The sequence below is a fragment of the Aulonocara sp. 'chitande type north' Nkhata Bay genome, linkage group LG23 (assembly GCF_057382095.1).
Source record: "Aulonocara sp. 'chitande type north' Nkhata Bay isolate Kocher_YH1m ecotype deep benthic linkage group LG23, A_spYH_male_GT1.1, whole genome shotgun sequence".
In the NCBI taxonomy this organism is placed as follows: Eukaryota; Metazoa; Chordata; class Actinopteri; order Cichliformes; family Cichlidae; genus Aulonocara; species Aulonocara sp. 'chitande type north' Nkhata Bay.
In genome coordinates, this window is record NC_141365.1 from 18904951 (window position 1) to 18919813 (window position 14863).

Consider the following 14863-nt stretch of genomic DNA (forward strand, 5'->3'; position numbering starts at 1 on the left):
ATTATCTCAGTTGTTCTCCTGGCTGAAGTTTGGTCCTTTTACAGCATCCTGCCATGCGATTACATTTGTTCCTGACCACCGAGAACACTCACGTTAACTTTTATCGAGTGGAAAAAAAGTTTGCTTGTTTATATTATGCTAACATAGCTGTGTCGCTAGCGGTCACGTAGCACATCATTATATACCAGCTAGCCAAACTTCAGTAACCCTACAAACATCACTGCTGTTTAGTTTTCTGTCTTCATTTATGTTGGAAGTGATAACAGAGCTGTACGTTTTAATTTGTTTCCAAAACCCCGCAGTCAGGACATGCTATATTGTATTTAGATAGAAGCTAGCGAGCTAAATTCCTGCTAACTTCTAACTCCGTTAAATGTCATAAATTCCGTTTTCATGGATGCCTGGATGTTAAACTCAATTGTTACACCTGGTAGAGCAGAACGCTGATCATTTTATTAAAGATGAAAGACTTTAGACAGTTTTTCAACTCTCAGTAATGCCATAGTGATCGTTTGATATATGGACCTGCAGCGGAGTTTAGGCCCAGACACGGCTAGTGACGTCAGACTTAACGACCGGATTAGCTTAGCATGACAACAACAACAAAAAGGCGCTCTCTCACCCAGGAAACACACAGTCTCGGAGAGAGCGTTACCCTGTAACCATGAGAACGGTAACTGCCGCCTGGAACAACAGAACGTAGATGTCAAACAAAACCCAAACAGTTCTGACCCGCCACAATATGAAACAGGGAAGTACCACCGTGTAATCCATTTATTTCAACAAAGTAACTGTATTCTAAATACCACCTTTTTAAACGGTAACTGTAACGGAATACAGTTACTCATGTATTCCGTTACTCCCCAACACTGGCCACACTTATATATATGTGTGTGTGTGTGTGTGTGTGTGTGTGTGTGTGTGTGTGTGTGTGTGTGTGTGTGTGTGAAGAGCTCTCTATCAGCCAGTTAGCCGATGACACAACCATTTTCTTAAAAAACTTGTTTGAAATCCCCAAAATTCTACAAATCATTGAAAATTTCTCAAAAGCTTCAGGGCTAAAACTGAACATAAACAAATGTGAGATCTTGCCTTTTATATGGATACACCGTAATAACATGGGAATGGTTGGTGATATTAAAGTGCTGTTTGTGGCACATTAGTATATGTGAGGGGGCAAACTCCCCAAGATGGGTGGTGACTAATGATGTGCGATACCACTGATTTCCTTTCCGATCCGATACCAAGTAATATTCAGGGTGGTATCGACGATACTGATCCGATACGATACTTTGTACAAAAACGTATTTTATTTATTGTATCTCAAATTATAGCATCATAATGATTACAGGACACCAGATTACTTGTTCTTATCACTTAATAATGCAGAGTTCATCATATAGAAATAAAAAAAACTGAAGTTGTGCGCTATTTGAACACCTTGCCTGCCTGCAGCACTAAAGGACTCAGTGAGAGACGTCTGTCTCGGCCTAGCAGCACCTGTCCCTCTCCTCCTCTTCAGTTCGTCTCAACATACGCTCATCATATTCTGTGATATGATTTACTCTGAGGTGTTTGACAAGGTTAGTGATGTTGCCACAACCATACAGGCAAACCCTCCCGATTTTTCCGGGAGAATCCTGAATTTCAGTGCCCCTCCCGAAAATCTCCCGGAGCCACCATTCTCCCGAATTTCTCCCGATTTTCCACCTGGACAACAAAATTGAAAAACCATGTTGCAGAACTCATAGCGCGGCCCAGCCAATTCCAGTTTCCAACAATGGCGGCGGCGACTTAGTTTTAATATTACTCTTATTTCTCTTTCTGGGTCGCAAAAAAACTTTTAACATATTTTCAGGTGAGAATGTAGCTGTGTAAACTTCAAATATCTGAGCCGACCGACACATCGTTTTCAAACCTCCGCGGTCTTTCGCTACTCGGGTTAAACATGATATATAAGTCACTTTGTGTCATGGTCCTGAGTCTGAGGACTCAGTGTTTTGTGTTTCCTTATGCTTTTGTTCATTCTGAGTATGTATTCTGGTGTGATTTTGCCATTTGTTAGGTTTCTGCTCTTTGCCTGCCTGCTCCCACTTCTCTGTGTTCCCTCTGTCTGTCCATGGTGTTATTGTGTCTACTTATGAGTCCGCCTGTCATGTTCAGTGTCCTGTCTGGTTCTGTGTCTGTTAGTTTCCTGTTTTATTATGAAGGTCTCTGTCTGATGTGAGTGTGTTCAGTTTACGTTTCCCCTGTCCCGTCAGCTCTGATTCCTCCCAGCCGTGTTGCCCTCCTGTCTCTCATCCCCTGATTACTGGTGTGTGTATTTAAGCCCTGTGTGTTCTCCTACCTGTTGCTGGTTCGTCTGCGTTACCCTGTGTCAGTCTGTGTCCCGCGGTGTCCTGTTCCTCGTCTGTGTCTCTCTGCTTCTCGTCCCCTTTGTTGTATGCTCCCAGGTCTGTTATTTTTAGTTCTCCCAGTTTAGGTGTCTTTAGTTATTTGTCATGCCCCACTGCTTGTTTGCCACTACACCTTTGTTAATAAACCTCACTAGCATTTCATCCACTGCCTGCATCTTGGGTCCTTCTTCCAACTCCACACGGCTCGCCTCGGCAGTCGTGACACTTTGATAACTTAAAAATGTTATTGTTTGGCTTTTTCAGTGTTTTCTTTGTTCGTGAGCAAATCGGTTTGGCTGAGATTAAAGTTATTAGATTAGATTAAATTTAATTTTATTAATCACTCGGAAGGGTTCCTCCGGGGTTTTCACACAGCTGAATAAACGTCAAACAGAAAACTAATTAAACAAAATGTGAGACGGTTGAGAGTTCACGCCAGCGCCCGGTTATATTTTAGATAGCAAGGAGCAGACGGCAGAGTTCTACTCCACCGAGGGAGCACGTGACGTACTACCCGGCTTTCTTTAGACCGCGAAGGCCGGGTCCTCAGGTGGAAGCAGCCTCTGAATTTGGACACCCCCGCTGTTTCCGGGCCGGCCAATAATAACGGTGACATTTAACGTATTTTATCCTTTAAATAAACACTGTAAAATGCATTTATCACCCCCCAACAGCCCTTTTGAATGTCTCGCTAATTCTGAGGTCTCAAGGTTGGCAAGTATGGCCACAACACCTCACTTTTTTGCCACATGTATCGCAAACCACGTCTCAGCTGTTTGTGGAGGTCAAATACGTCCGCACAATTACTCTCAGCCATTGTTGTGAGTGCGCACGCCAAGGGGCTACGAGACATTTATACAGCCGTATTTCGCACATGACAATGAAAGGCGGAAGAGGAAGTAGTTCCTTTGAATGTAGATAATCCGAATGTTATAGTTTCTTTCCACTGTGTTCCTGTTAACGATAAACTACAAATTTACCCTAAATTACTAAAATATTGATATTTTAATGTGACAATCGATTCTAGAACATAAATCATTGGTATCAGATGAATCGATATTTCAGGATCGATCCACACATCACTAGTGGTGACCATGGTGGCCATTTAGAAGTCGGCGATCTTGGATACAACTTTTGTTTTTTCAATAGGAAGAGGGCCATGTGACACATCAAACTTATTGGTAATGTCACAAGAAAAACAATGGTGTGCTTGGTTTCAATGTAACTATATTCTTTCATGAGTTATTTACAAGTTTCTGACCACATAACACGTGTTCAGTGTGCTGCCCATTGTGTTGGATTGTCAATGCAACCCTCTTCTCCCACTCTTCACACACTGATATCAGCACCGCAGGAGAATTGCCAGCACAGGCATCCAGTATCCGTAGTTTCAGGTGCTGCACATCTCGCATCTTCACACCATAGACAATTGCCTTCAGATGTCCCCAAAGATAAAAGTCTAAGGGGGTCAGATCAGGAGACCTTGTTTTTCTTGTGACATTACCAATAAGTTTGATGTGTCACATGGCCCTCTTCCTATTGAAAAAAACTAAAGTTGTATCCAAGATGGCCAACTTCTAAATGGCCACCATGGTCACCACCCATCTTGAGGAGTTTGCCCCCTCACATATACTAATGTGCCACAAACAGGATTTTAATATCACCAACCATTCCCATGTTATTACGGTGTATCCATATAAATGGCCCACCCTGTATATCTAACACTTTTAATATCCCTGTAAAATCCATTGTCAAATATTTGGGTATGTATATAATTAAAATAGGACTGAGTTAGAAAACCTTAATATTTGGGAGAAAATGCACAATTGTAGAACTCATTTAAATAAGTGGGCACACAGAGACTTATCCATTCTGGGCAGAATATATATGTTAGGTGTACCTAAATCAGCAATCAAATCTATTAACCAGCTAAACTTTGATTTTATATGGAAGTGAAAAACCCACTATATTAGGTAATTTAGTCGAACAGTTTAAAGATGGAGGATCGCAAGCTATTGAATTTGACAGTTTAAATGGCACCCAAAAAATAAATTGGCTCAGGTCATTTTTAAGAAATCAAAATAGCCAGTGGTTTCATATTCCAAACAAAATATTTTCAGATCTAAGCGGTATTAATCTTTTACTTGGATGCAGTTTTGACATTAAAAAAAACTCCTCATAAAGCTTTCTTCCTTTCACCAGCAAGTGTTATCCTCGGGCGATCGTGGCTCAAGAGTTGGGCGTTCGCCTTGTAAACGGAAGGTTGCCGGTTCGAGCCCCGGCTTTGACAGTCTCGGTCGTTGTGTCCTTGAGCAAGACACTTCACCCGTTGCCTACTGGTGGTGGTCAGAGGGCCCAGTGGCACCAGTGTCCGGCAGCCTCGCCTCTGTCAGTGGCGAGGCTGCTACTATGTAGCTTGCCATCACCAGTGTGTGTGTGAATGGGTGGATGAGTGGTTGTGTAAAGCGCTTTGGGGTCCTTAGGGACTAGTAAAGCGCTATACAAATACAGGCCATTTACCATTTAATATAAAAACATAATTATAGCCCACACAATACTCCCCTGTGGAACTATCGTTAGGTAAAAGTTAGGAACAAATCGATCTTTGTGCAAAAATGGTAAGAAAAAGGCATCTGGCCAGTAATGCATTTGTTAAATGATAGAGGTAATATTTAATTTGAAGATTTTTGTGCCAATCATAACTTGCAAATAAACAACAAAGGGTTTGAAAAAATTATTAAGGCTATCCCTCCAAACATTCTTTGTACGGCACATAATCTCTTTCAAAACCCTGACTATACAGCCCCTGACCTCCCTGGACTTTTAGTAAATGGGCACAACATTGCAGCTAACCGTCTCAAACAACTCTAAAATTTGAATTATTAGAATTATTCACTTATGCTCTTTACAGATATGGATCCAATCTAAATTTAATTTCACAACTGTTCACCTGTGATCAAAAGAAAGAAATCAGAACAAATGACCTAGAACTTCCTATTCCTCCAAAAGCTAAGGTCTATTGCAAAATCCTCTCAGGTGTTTACCCTAACAAAGAATTTCTCAGACATCATTTTGCTATTGATAATAACACAACTGAGGAATAAAGAATCAACAGAACATTTATTTTACGAATTTGTATATACTGTAAAGTCCTGTGGGATGATGTGCACTACTGGCTTTTCCCAAAGATTCTAAACACACTTGAATTTTCTAAAAATTATATTATTTTTGGATGTCAAAGAAAAGAAAAGACACTTGAAAATGTCTTAAATGTAATAATTATTATGTATAAATTCTTCATTCATGAATGTTGATTTCTGAAAACAAAGCCATCCTTTTTCACTTTTCACAAAGAACTCTGCACCTTCTTCTCATCTGTAAAGTTTATGGCCAAAAACCAGCTGTAGATCTGCATCACATGGTTAATGAACTGAAGCTTTTAGAAAACCTTTTGTGTTATTAATAATTTTTTAACAAGCCTTTGTTGCCTGGATGTGACGTAATCGGACTTCAAATGCGGCTTCCGAAGGATGCAGCCTAGGTTTTGGGACAGACCTTATATTCTCGCTCACCTTTGCAATTTTGTACTCTTGTGTTACTCGCAGCAACAACTACACCTTATTGTCAGTCCATTTAATAATCTCGGCGCTTTTCCTCCACATTTTGCTGCAGCATTTCAAAGAGCTGGAAAGAGGTCTTTTTTTGATATACAGAAAGCATATGATATGATTTGGAGGGATGGTCTATTAATTAAAATTAGGGAAATGGGTGTAAATGATTGAATGTTCAGATGGATTAAGAATTTTTTGGAAGGAAGACAAATAATGGTAAGGATTGGGAGAGTTTGCCGGTAGAAAATGGAACACCACAAGGGAGCATATTTAGCCCATTATTGTTTTCATTGTTGATAAATGATGATGTGTTTAAGAACATAGTGAGTGGAATGGAGTTTTCGTATTTTGCAGAAGATGGGGGAACATGGGCAAGAGGAAAAGGGTTAGACTTTTTGGTAAAGAAAGTACTGGGGGCAATCACAGGAAAAGAACAGTGGTCATACAAATGGAGGTTTAAATTCCCAGTTGATGAGACTAAAATAATGTTTTAAAAAATATACATTAAAAATGGATACTGTCATTGCCTATCCCTAGCCTGGTTGAGGAGTTTAAATGTGCAAAAGTGAGGCTTGAGATGTCACTCACGGACTCCCGGGACCCCATAGTGAGAGGCACTGCTCCCACCCTAGCAACGGGGAAGAAGTGGACCCCAGCCACATCTGTGCTACAGGCAAAATCCACTGTTCGGCATTGTAACGTGGTGGTCTTTTTAGACCTTGCCAACGCCTTTGGGTCAGTTCCGCACAAGATCTTGTGGATGGCCTTCAACTATTTCAGCGTACCAAACCACATCACAGGACTGGTCACGACTTACTTTCAGGATTTACAGTTTTGTGTGACAGCTGAAAACACCACCACAGCCTGGCAGCACCTGGAAATTGGAGTTATGGCAGGCTGCACAATTTCCCCTCAGGCATTTATCATGGCAATGGAGTCGGTCATGCGGGCATCCCGGTGGGTAGTGGAAGATGAGAGACACAAGAGTGGCCTTTGTCTTCCTCCCATTAGGGCCTACATGGATGACATGACCAACATTACAACAACAAAACCATGTACTAGGCGATCGCTACAGAAGCTCCAGGAAAACATAGAATGGGCAAGAATGGAGTTTAAGCCAAGTAAATCTCGCAGCACCTCCATCATAAAAGGAAAACTGACAGCCGAGCAATTCTATATCAGTGGAGAACCAATTCCAACAGTCTTAGAGAAGCCCATAAAGAGCCTGGGACGGTGGTATAATGCAGACCTCAATGATATGTGGCAACTAGAACAGCTAAGGCAGAACTTGGCTGATGACCTCAAGCAGATTAACAACACTGCACTCCCAGGGAAACTGAAGCTCTGGTGTTTCCAGTTTGGGTTATTACCCAGACTACTGTGGCTGTTGACAATGTACAAGGTCTCACTCAATCATGCCAATCGACTAGAGAGGCTAGTGAGCTCCTAGGTTAAGAAGTGGCTCGGACTTCCCAAATGCCTCAGCAGCGTTGGAATCGACTATACATCTTTTTTTGGTTTTGTCACCTTGTACAAGACTTCTGGCAGAGATTATATGTCTTTATCTCAGAAAATATATTTAAAGGATTTGCACTGTTATGGAAATATGTATTATTTGGTCTCCACAAAAACCAAAGACAGTTCAACATTGATAACAGATATGATTAACTTGTTAATCTTAATGGCTAAATTTCATATTCACAAATCCAAATGTTTAGGAAGAAATTCCTCTTTTTATGTATACGCCTATGAGCTTTTGCAATATCTTAATTCAATAAAGAACACTACTAACCCCAAAAATGTAAAAACTATGGTTGTATTTGACAAAATGAAGATCCTTCAATCACTTTACACTTTGGCTTAATCAGTTAAACTTCTCCCCCTAGCATATGTATAATGTAGGTAGGTTCTGATGTTTGTTTGTTTGTTTGTTTGTTTATGGTTTACAATTTCTGTAAGTACAATACCTTGAAGTTAGAACTGTTTAATTTTACTTTGTATTGTACTGATGTTTAAATAAAGGTTTTAGGGGGGAGGGGCTGGGGGAAACGGCAGGTTGGATCGTCTTACGTTTCACGCATGCGCAGTACAGGGACGTAAGCGTTGTCGTTGTGGAAGAAAACGATTGAACCTGATAGTGTAGACGGGGAGCGTTTTTAGACGAAAATGCTGGTTTCAAATTTATCTGGATTAGTGTAGACGTAGTAGAGAGTTAAATGCAGAGCCGCGAGTTTAAATAAAAATAATGATACTGATTCGTGTATGTCTCTAATTCGTGAGGACGACGTGCTCTGTGTGTGTCACGTGATCTTGATCCTAACGTCCTAAGTCCGAGGATCCATGTAAGAGTTGGCGGAGACGGTAAGTGTCCTGATTGAGTGTAAACGCTATGTGAAGATGATGTTCAGAGTGTGAAGAAGGCTGTGAAGGTCTCCTCTCAGATCCACAGCGGTGATTTAGTTCACACAGCAGTAGAATGAGCTTCATTCACAGCTGCGTCACTTTTTCCTTCACAGATAAACATGGCGGCCGTTGTTTTTGTTCATGTTAGTGTTCAAAGAGTCAGAGCAGCAGTCTCAGTAACTGTCATAGTGCTTGACACGTACCATGATAAATATATATTACAGCTTGTTTCTGTTATTCTGTGGAATCGCTGGTTTACGCTACAGTCTCAGTTACTGAGCTTTGTTACATTGTCCTAGAGACAGACGGTAGAATTAGCCCTGTGTTTGGTCTTGTTATTACACGTGGATGATCCACAGTAAAATATAAAATAGTAGAACAGCAGGAATAAATAACAGGCAAGAGGGAGGTTGCGTGTGAACAACATCGAGTGTAGCTGTGTGGGTGGTGCAGCTGTAATGATACTGTGTCTACTTATTACTACAGTAGTGTCAGTGATTCCTTATACAAGCTGCTGTGTGTGGTCTCTGCTCTGTGGTTATACACTCTATATGAATCAGTGCATTCAAATTATTATAGGCATATTCTGGGATCAATGATCGATGGATTCATGTTACAGTTTAACTCGTACACTCAACTGTTTGACTTTGAACTTTGGACTCATCTTGCTGTGATAACAGAGCCTGTATAAACCTGTAGACAGTGTGACCTGCACAACTAGTCAGACCTGTCTGTAAGTGTCAGGTCTAAACAGAGATTAATAAGTCTGCTCAGAGTTGAAGTAAAATGTGAGCTGTGAGCTGAGAGCTGGTGTTATGTCTCCTCCCAGCTTAGATCGGACTGTTACACCTGATATCTGGGGGTCCATGTGCACACAGTGTTGTGCTAAAACATGATTTCTGTGTGTGTGTTGTTAAATAGGCTGTGGTCAACAGGATTTATGACGGGGTTATATATTAAAGAAAGAAATGACCTGGCTCCAAGTATCTGTATGACTCTGTGTTAGTGCACCTGCATTACAGTCAGTCCACTCTTTGTTGTCCACCTAAATGATCTTCATAGAACTTATATTTGTTGGCTTGTCTGTTGCCCTCTTGGCCTGATCTCTCTTAAAGAAGAAATATTTAATGTCAAAGAGACTTTAGCTGGTTAAATAAAGCATATATAAAAGTCACTTTGCTAAAACATGACTGAAGCTTCTACCCTGTGACAGGAATGTTGTTTAGGACTAAAGATGTTTGACATATGTTTCACAGATTATGGGCCAACATGTCCTTTACAACGGTTAAAATGTGGCAGTCAGTTTTTAGCAAATACCAGAAATTGTTTTTTACCAGAACATCAGTTTTTGGCACAACATCTGCAGTCAGAGCATGGCATCCTAGTTTGGACTAGGGCTGGGCAAAACGATTATTTTCCTAATCGATGAATCTAGCGATTAATTTTTCGATGCATCGATTAATCTAATGATTAATTTTTCAATCCGATTCGATTTCGATTTGATTCGATTATCGATTATTTCCATATTTTTTGACTTGTATAGCAATTTCACATTTACTAATTTATGTATATCAATGAAAAACACAAATTTCTTCATTTGAAGACCTTTTAATAAAAAAAATTGCAAAATAAAGTTGTAGAGGTCATACAATCAATAGCATTTAACAAGAAATGAAATGTGCAAACATATAAAATTAAGGAAAAGTTAACAAAACATTTCAAATAAATAGCAACAATGGTGTCTTTAAACAAACAAAATGTAACATTCACTTTGCTTTCTCCCAAAAAGTGCTCTTCATTCACAAAACAAAATCCACAATAACATTGTAGTACAATCTTCTGTTTTTAACAAAAAATTTAATGTTGTGCAGAACAAATATGAACAAAGGAAATCATAGCAAAAAATTAATAAAATATAAACAGCAGCAATGGCATCTTTGAACAAATACAACGTAACATTCACTTTGCTCTCTGCAAAAAAAGTGCTCTTTGTTAACAAAATATCCATTTTGCTGCCTTCTCTCCTATTTGTGTGTGTGTGTGTGTGTGTGTGTGTGTTCAATCATGTTCATCACATGAAGTAGTTATGCATTGGAGTGGAGAAATGTTAGCATTTCTACATGCTCAGCAGTCAGGCTTGCCCTTTTTTTGGTGACAATGTTTCCAGCAACTGAAAAAAGCCTTTCAGATGGTGTTGATGTGGCAGGTACAGCCAAATATGATTTGGCTAAATTAGCCAGTGTGGGGAATCTTGTTGCATTATTCTTCCACCATGTAAGGGGGTCATTATCCCTTGGAATAGGGGCTTCCCCAAAATACAGCAGTGCTTCTTTCCTCACCGCCTCATTTTCTCCATCCCCACCCTGGTCAGTGTTTTCATTACAATCTTCCTCCTCAGAATCTGTACCCAACAAAGTGTCCAACACAGACCTCTTCTTTGTTGGGGGACTTGCTGAGGCTTCCTGTCCCACATGTTCCTGCTGTAACTGTGATCTCTGCTCCCTTTTGAGATCAAGTGCCTCCCTCTGTACTGTTACTTGCAGTTTCAGAACATCTTCTGGAGAAAGGAATTTCAGTTTACGAAAACGTGGATCAAGGGCAGCAGCAATGAGTGACACATTTTTTCCATCTGCTTGAAATGCAGATACCTCTGGCTGCCACCTATACAAGATTTCCTCTTCTGCACAGTTCTGGAAAGAGTTCACTGCAGCAGAATCAAATGATTTGTTTTTGGTGGATTTCAGGAGACCTTTCAGCAGGGGGGGAAGAACAGAGACTGTGACATAAGACTGTCCACTAAGAACATTAGTGGCTTGCTCATAAGGCTTGAGCACCTCCTTCAATTCATCCAGAAGAATCCACTGATCACTTTTCAGATCTAGGTACTGTTTCCCACGCTGTGTGACTTTTGGATCTGAAAGCGTCGCAACCACTGGCCATCTCTGTTCCAACAGACGTTCAATCATGTAGTATGAACTGTTCCATCTGACAGCGACATCCTGGATTAGTTTATGCTCAGCTGTACCCATCTGCTTTTGCTTCTGCTTAAGTTTGGTGCAAGCTGGCTCACTTTTCCTGATGTGCTTTACCAAGGCCCTGTGCAGCTGATAGTGCCTTATCAATCTTGGGGTCTTTCAGTGCATGGTTTACAACCAGTTGCAGTGTATGCCCGGCACACCGATAGGACACCACTCCAAACTTCTCTTTCAGGATGTGGAGAGCTGCAACTATGTTACTTGCATTATCATGCACAACGGCAAGGACATTATGCAAGGAAATGTGGAATTTCTCTGCCACCTTCTCCACCCAGGAGGCAAGGTTTTCTGCAGTGTGGCGCTCTTCAACTGGCAGTGTTGCTAAATTGAAGGAGAGAAGATCCCAATTGTCATTAATGAAATGACAAGTTACCCCTAAGTAGGACTCTGTGACCAGACTTGTCCAAGCATCAGTGGTAAGGGAGATTTTGGATGTGGCCTTTTTTAGTTCATTCCTTAGTTTCTCAACCGAAGTGTCATACTTTCTCTCCATCATGCTTGTAAAATGACGCCTAGACGGCAGAGTGTATTCCGGTTGGAAAGTGGTCAGCATTTCTTTGAATCCCTCACCCTCAACCACAGCAAGTGGTCTCATGTCTTTTAAAATCATAGTTAAGACGCTCTCGGTAAGTACAGCCGCCTCCTGGGGGGTGCATGGTGTACTTCTTCTCTGACAGTAGTCCTCCAGACTTTTCTGTTTGTTCCTGAAATCATAAATCACACACAGCACACAGATGAATTCGAATAATTACAAAATAATTATATGGAAAGCATAATATCAAAATAATTAGATAAGGATCTGGTTGTTATAATAAATAAATATAAACCATGTATGTGCCTTACTGTTATGCCATGTGCTTTCATAGCATAACAGTAAGAGATTAATGATAATCACCAATGTTGAACATATGATATGGCTGCAAAAAATAACTGCAAAAAATAGCGTTTAAACAGCCATAGCTGATGGCACATTTACTGGTGCACTGCTTTCTAGCCATTAGATGGCATAACTTTGACCTATAAGATCAAGCTGAAGAAGCATTATGTATAAAAACAGCATTCAAATAGGATGAAAGACATTAAACTTGACAAATCAAGAGTTCGTTGTCATTTTGCTTTTGCAAGCACTTTAACAATGTTGTAACATTGTCCACGACGGCTACGTTTAGCAGGTGGTGCATTATCCTTGTTAACATTTCTCCTGCGGCCAATTCTATGTCTCACATTTTCATCTTTCGCCGATTCTGATAATCAGCCTGCGCGCATTCCGACTCATTTTGCCAGCATGGGCCACAAATTAAAAAAACAACTAAACAGCAGCTGCTATATGTTACTGCTAAGCAGCTTAAATTAGTTTTGTATTTATGGAGGTTGGGTGTTTATCTCTGTCTATGAGTGAGTGTATGTCTAGGGGAGGGGGGGGGGGGGGGGTCGGATGAATTAACGGGTAAAAACCAGCGTTAGTAAAAAAGTTGAAAACTTACGGTGGTTTGTCCTTTTCAGAAGCTGCTCCTGGATGTCGTCGTTTGAGGTGCTGGTGCATAGCCGTCGTGCTTTTATGATAGGCCATTTCCACCTTACAAAGCCGGCAAACGACTGAATCACTTCCTTTTCGGTTAAAATATCCCCATACTGTAGAACTGCGTGTTCGGGTGCAGTGGTTTAAGTCGACTGCGACTACCTCACTCATGTTACCGCTACTCGCTGCCGCCATGTATTTTTTTGAAAGTGACGACGCATCGACGCAAATTGTTTTACGTCAACGTATTTTACGCGTCGACGTAATCAATTACGTCGACGCGTTGTCCCAGCCCTAGTTTGGACGTTTTATGTCTCTTATATCTGTGCTTTTATTGTCTTTTTTAAGTTTTTAGTTTGTTTCTTTTATATTTCTGTGTAACATAGATTTGCACAGTTCAGTGGGTTCTCGCTCACCGCTTGTCTGCAGGCTTTATTAAATGGAAAACCTCCACAACAGTTGTTACCACTTTGGTTCCCTTTTCCACATTAACTGACGTGGAACAACAGGAAGAACAGTGAGACCAGAAGTTTAAGCGGAGTTTTTTAAAAACATTTGAAACTGTTTTCTTTAGTGTTCATGTGCTGTAGCATCGGAAGCAGTTGAAAACACAGCTGACATTAATCTTTGCAGCTGCTGCTCATGTGACCAAACACTTCAAACATGAGGAACTCTGACCTTTGCTTCTCAAACAGTCAGTCTTTTCTTTATGTGGATTATTTTGGAATCTTTTACAGACTAAAAGGCTGTGTTGTTCACTTCTACAATTAACTAAGCCCTGTTGTAAGAATCCACAAAAGCTGCTGGTGTTTTTGTTGTGACTTCTTTATCATTTCCAAACTCAGATTTGGAAAGGAAAGCCATGAAGTAAATACTTGTGCTGGTTTAAGGGTTTCTGCACCTCTTGATCATAATTTCTGCTGCGTTCAGTCTCTCGTGCTGGGTGAAGCACATGCCTAGCTTGCTTGTTGTCAAACTTGTCTACATGCATATCTTTGATTTCTTCTGCAGACCACTTGCAGCCTTTCTCCATATTTCTTGAAGCTCACAGTGGAGCTTGTTAACAAGTGCCTTTATAGTTGTGCCATTATCCAAGTCATCCATAAAGCTAATACCAAACATCGCATTTAAACATCCTGTGAGGAACAATGCAAAAGACTGTAACACGTCACCATCTTCTGGTTTAATTATTTGATAGTCCAACATTTTATGAAGCTTCTGCAATCCTATAGTCATCAACAAAAAACTTGTCACGCAAGTGTTTTACTTTAGCATCACCGCTGTAATAGTTTAAGGACAGCATTTTCTCATGGTTCAAAATCCCCTTTATCAGCACCACTGATATCTGCTGACGTCTACATGAGCGTTCTGTACACAGCTCTACTAAAACTTTCGTTTCTGCTTCTGACCCAGCCAGAGCAGCAGTGATTGTATTTTCTTTCAAGTCTTTATAGCAGCTTCTGTTGTTTTGTGTTCTTCTAGAGTCTTAATTTATGCTGATAGATGTTTGGTTTTATCACTGACTTGTTTAAGCCTCTCATTCATTTTATCTCCATGTATCGCTTCTCTTTTCATAAGTGCACACACACAATATACAGGCTGATGTCCTAAGGAGGAGTTTGTTTTCCTTCATCATTACTATCATCACCAGACACAGAGTAGTGCCTGAGTCATTCCAGTTTGCTTACAAAGGAACAGAGCTTGTCTTCAGTGACCTCATTGAACCTGATTTTTGTTTGGACTGTAACTAGGGCTGCCACGATTAGTCGACTAGTCACGATTACATCGACTATCAAAACCGTCGACGACTGATTTAATAGTCGATGCGTCGTTTGAAGCTTTGTAAGATCACAAAAGACGCAGGAATAAGTAGTAGTATTTACGAGTGTAATAACAGAC

At 40.6% G+C, this 14863-nt stretch overlaps 2 protein-coding genes across 5 annotated transcripts in view; one reads left to right on the forward strand and one right to left on the reverse strand.

The window, feature by feature from the left end:
• The window catches only part of LOC147301524 (tumor necrosis factor receptor superfamily member 14-like), a 62748-nt gene that overhangs the window by 11882 nt on the left and 36003 nt on the right, over positions 1–14863 (forward strand). For 3 of the 4 annotated variants that reach the window (XM_086284684.1, XM_086284685.1, XM_086284682.1), the window contains exon 1: positions 8103–8368. The exons of the other annotated variant lie outside the window; for it this stretch is intronic. The gene's annotated coding sequence lies outside the window, so the exon portion shown is untranslated. Of the gene's footprint in view, positions 1–8102; positions 8369–14863 lie in introns of those variants that run through there. 4 annotated transcript variants of the gene reach the window in all.
• On the reverse strand, positions 10447–11514 carry LOC147301525 (E3 SUMO-protein ligase ZBED1-like). Its single transcript, XM_086284679.1, has one exon. It carries the CDS (start codon positions 11437–11439, stop codon positions 10495–10497), a length of 945 nt encoding a protein of 314 aa, XP_086140805.1. The 5' UTR covers positions 11440–11514; the 3' UTR covers positions 10447–10494.

Excerpts from the sequence above, each read along its gene's own strand:
- LOC147301525 (XM_086284679.1), bottom strand. The coding sequence starts at position 11,439 with ATGGGTACAGCTGAGCATAAACTAATCCAGGATGTCGCTGTCAGATGG.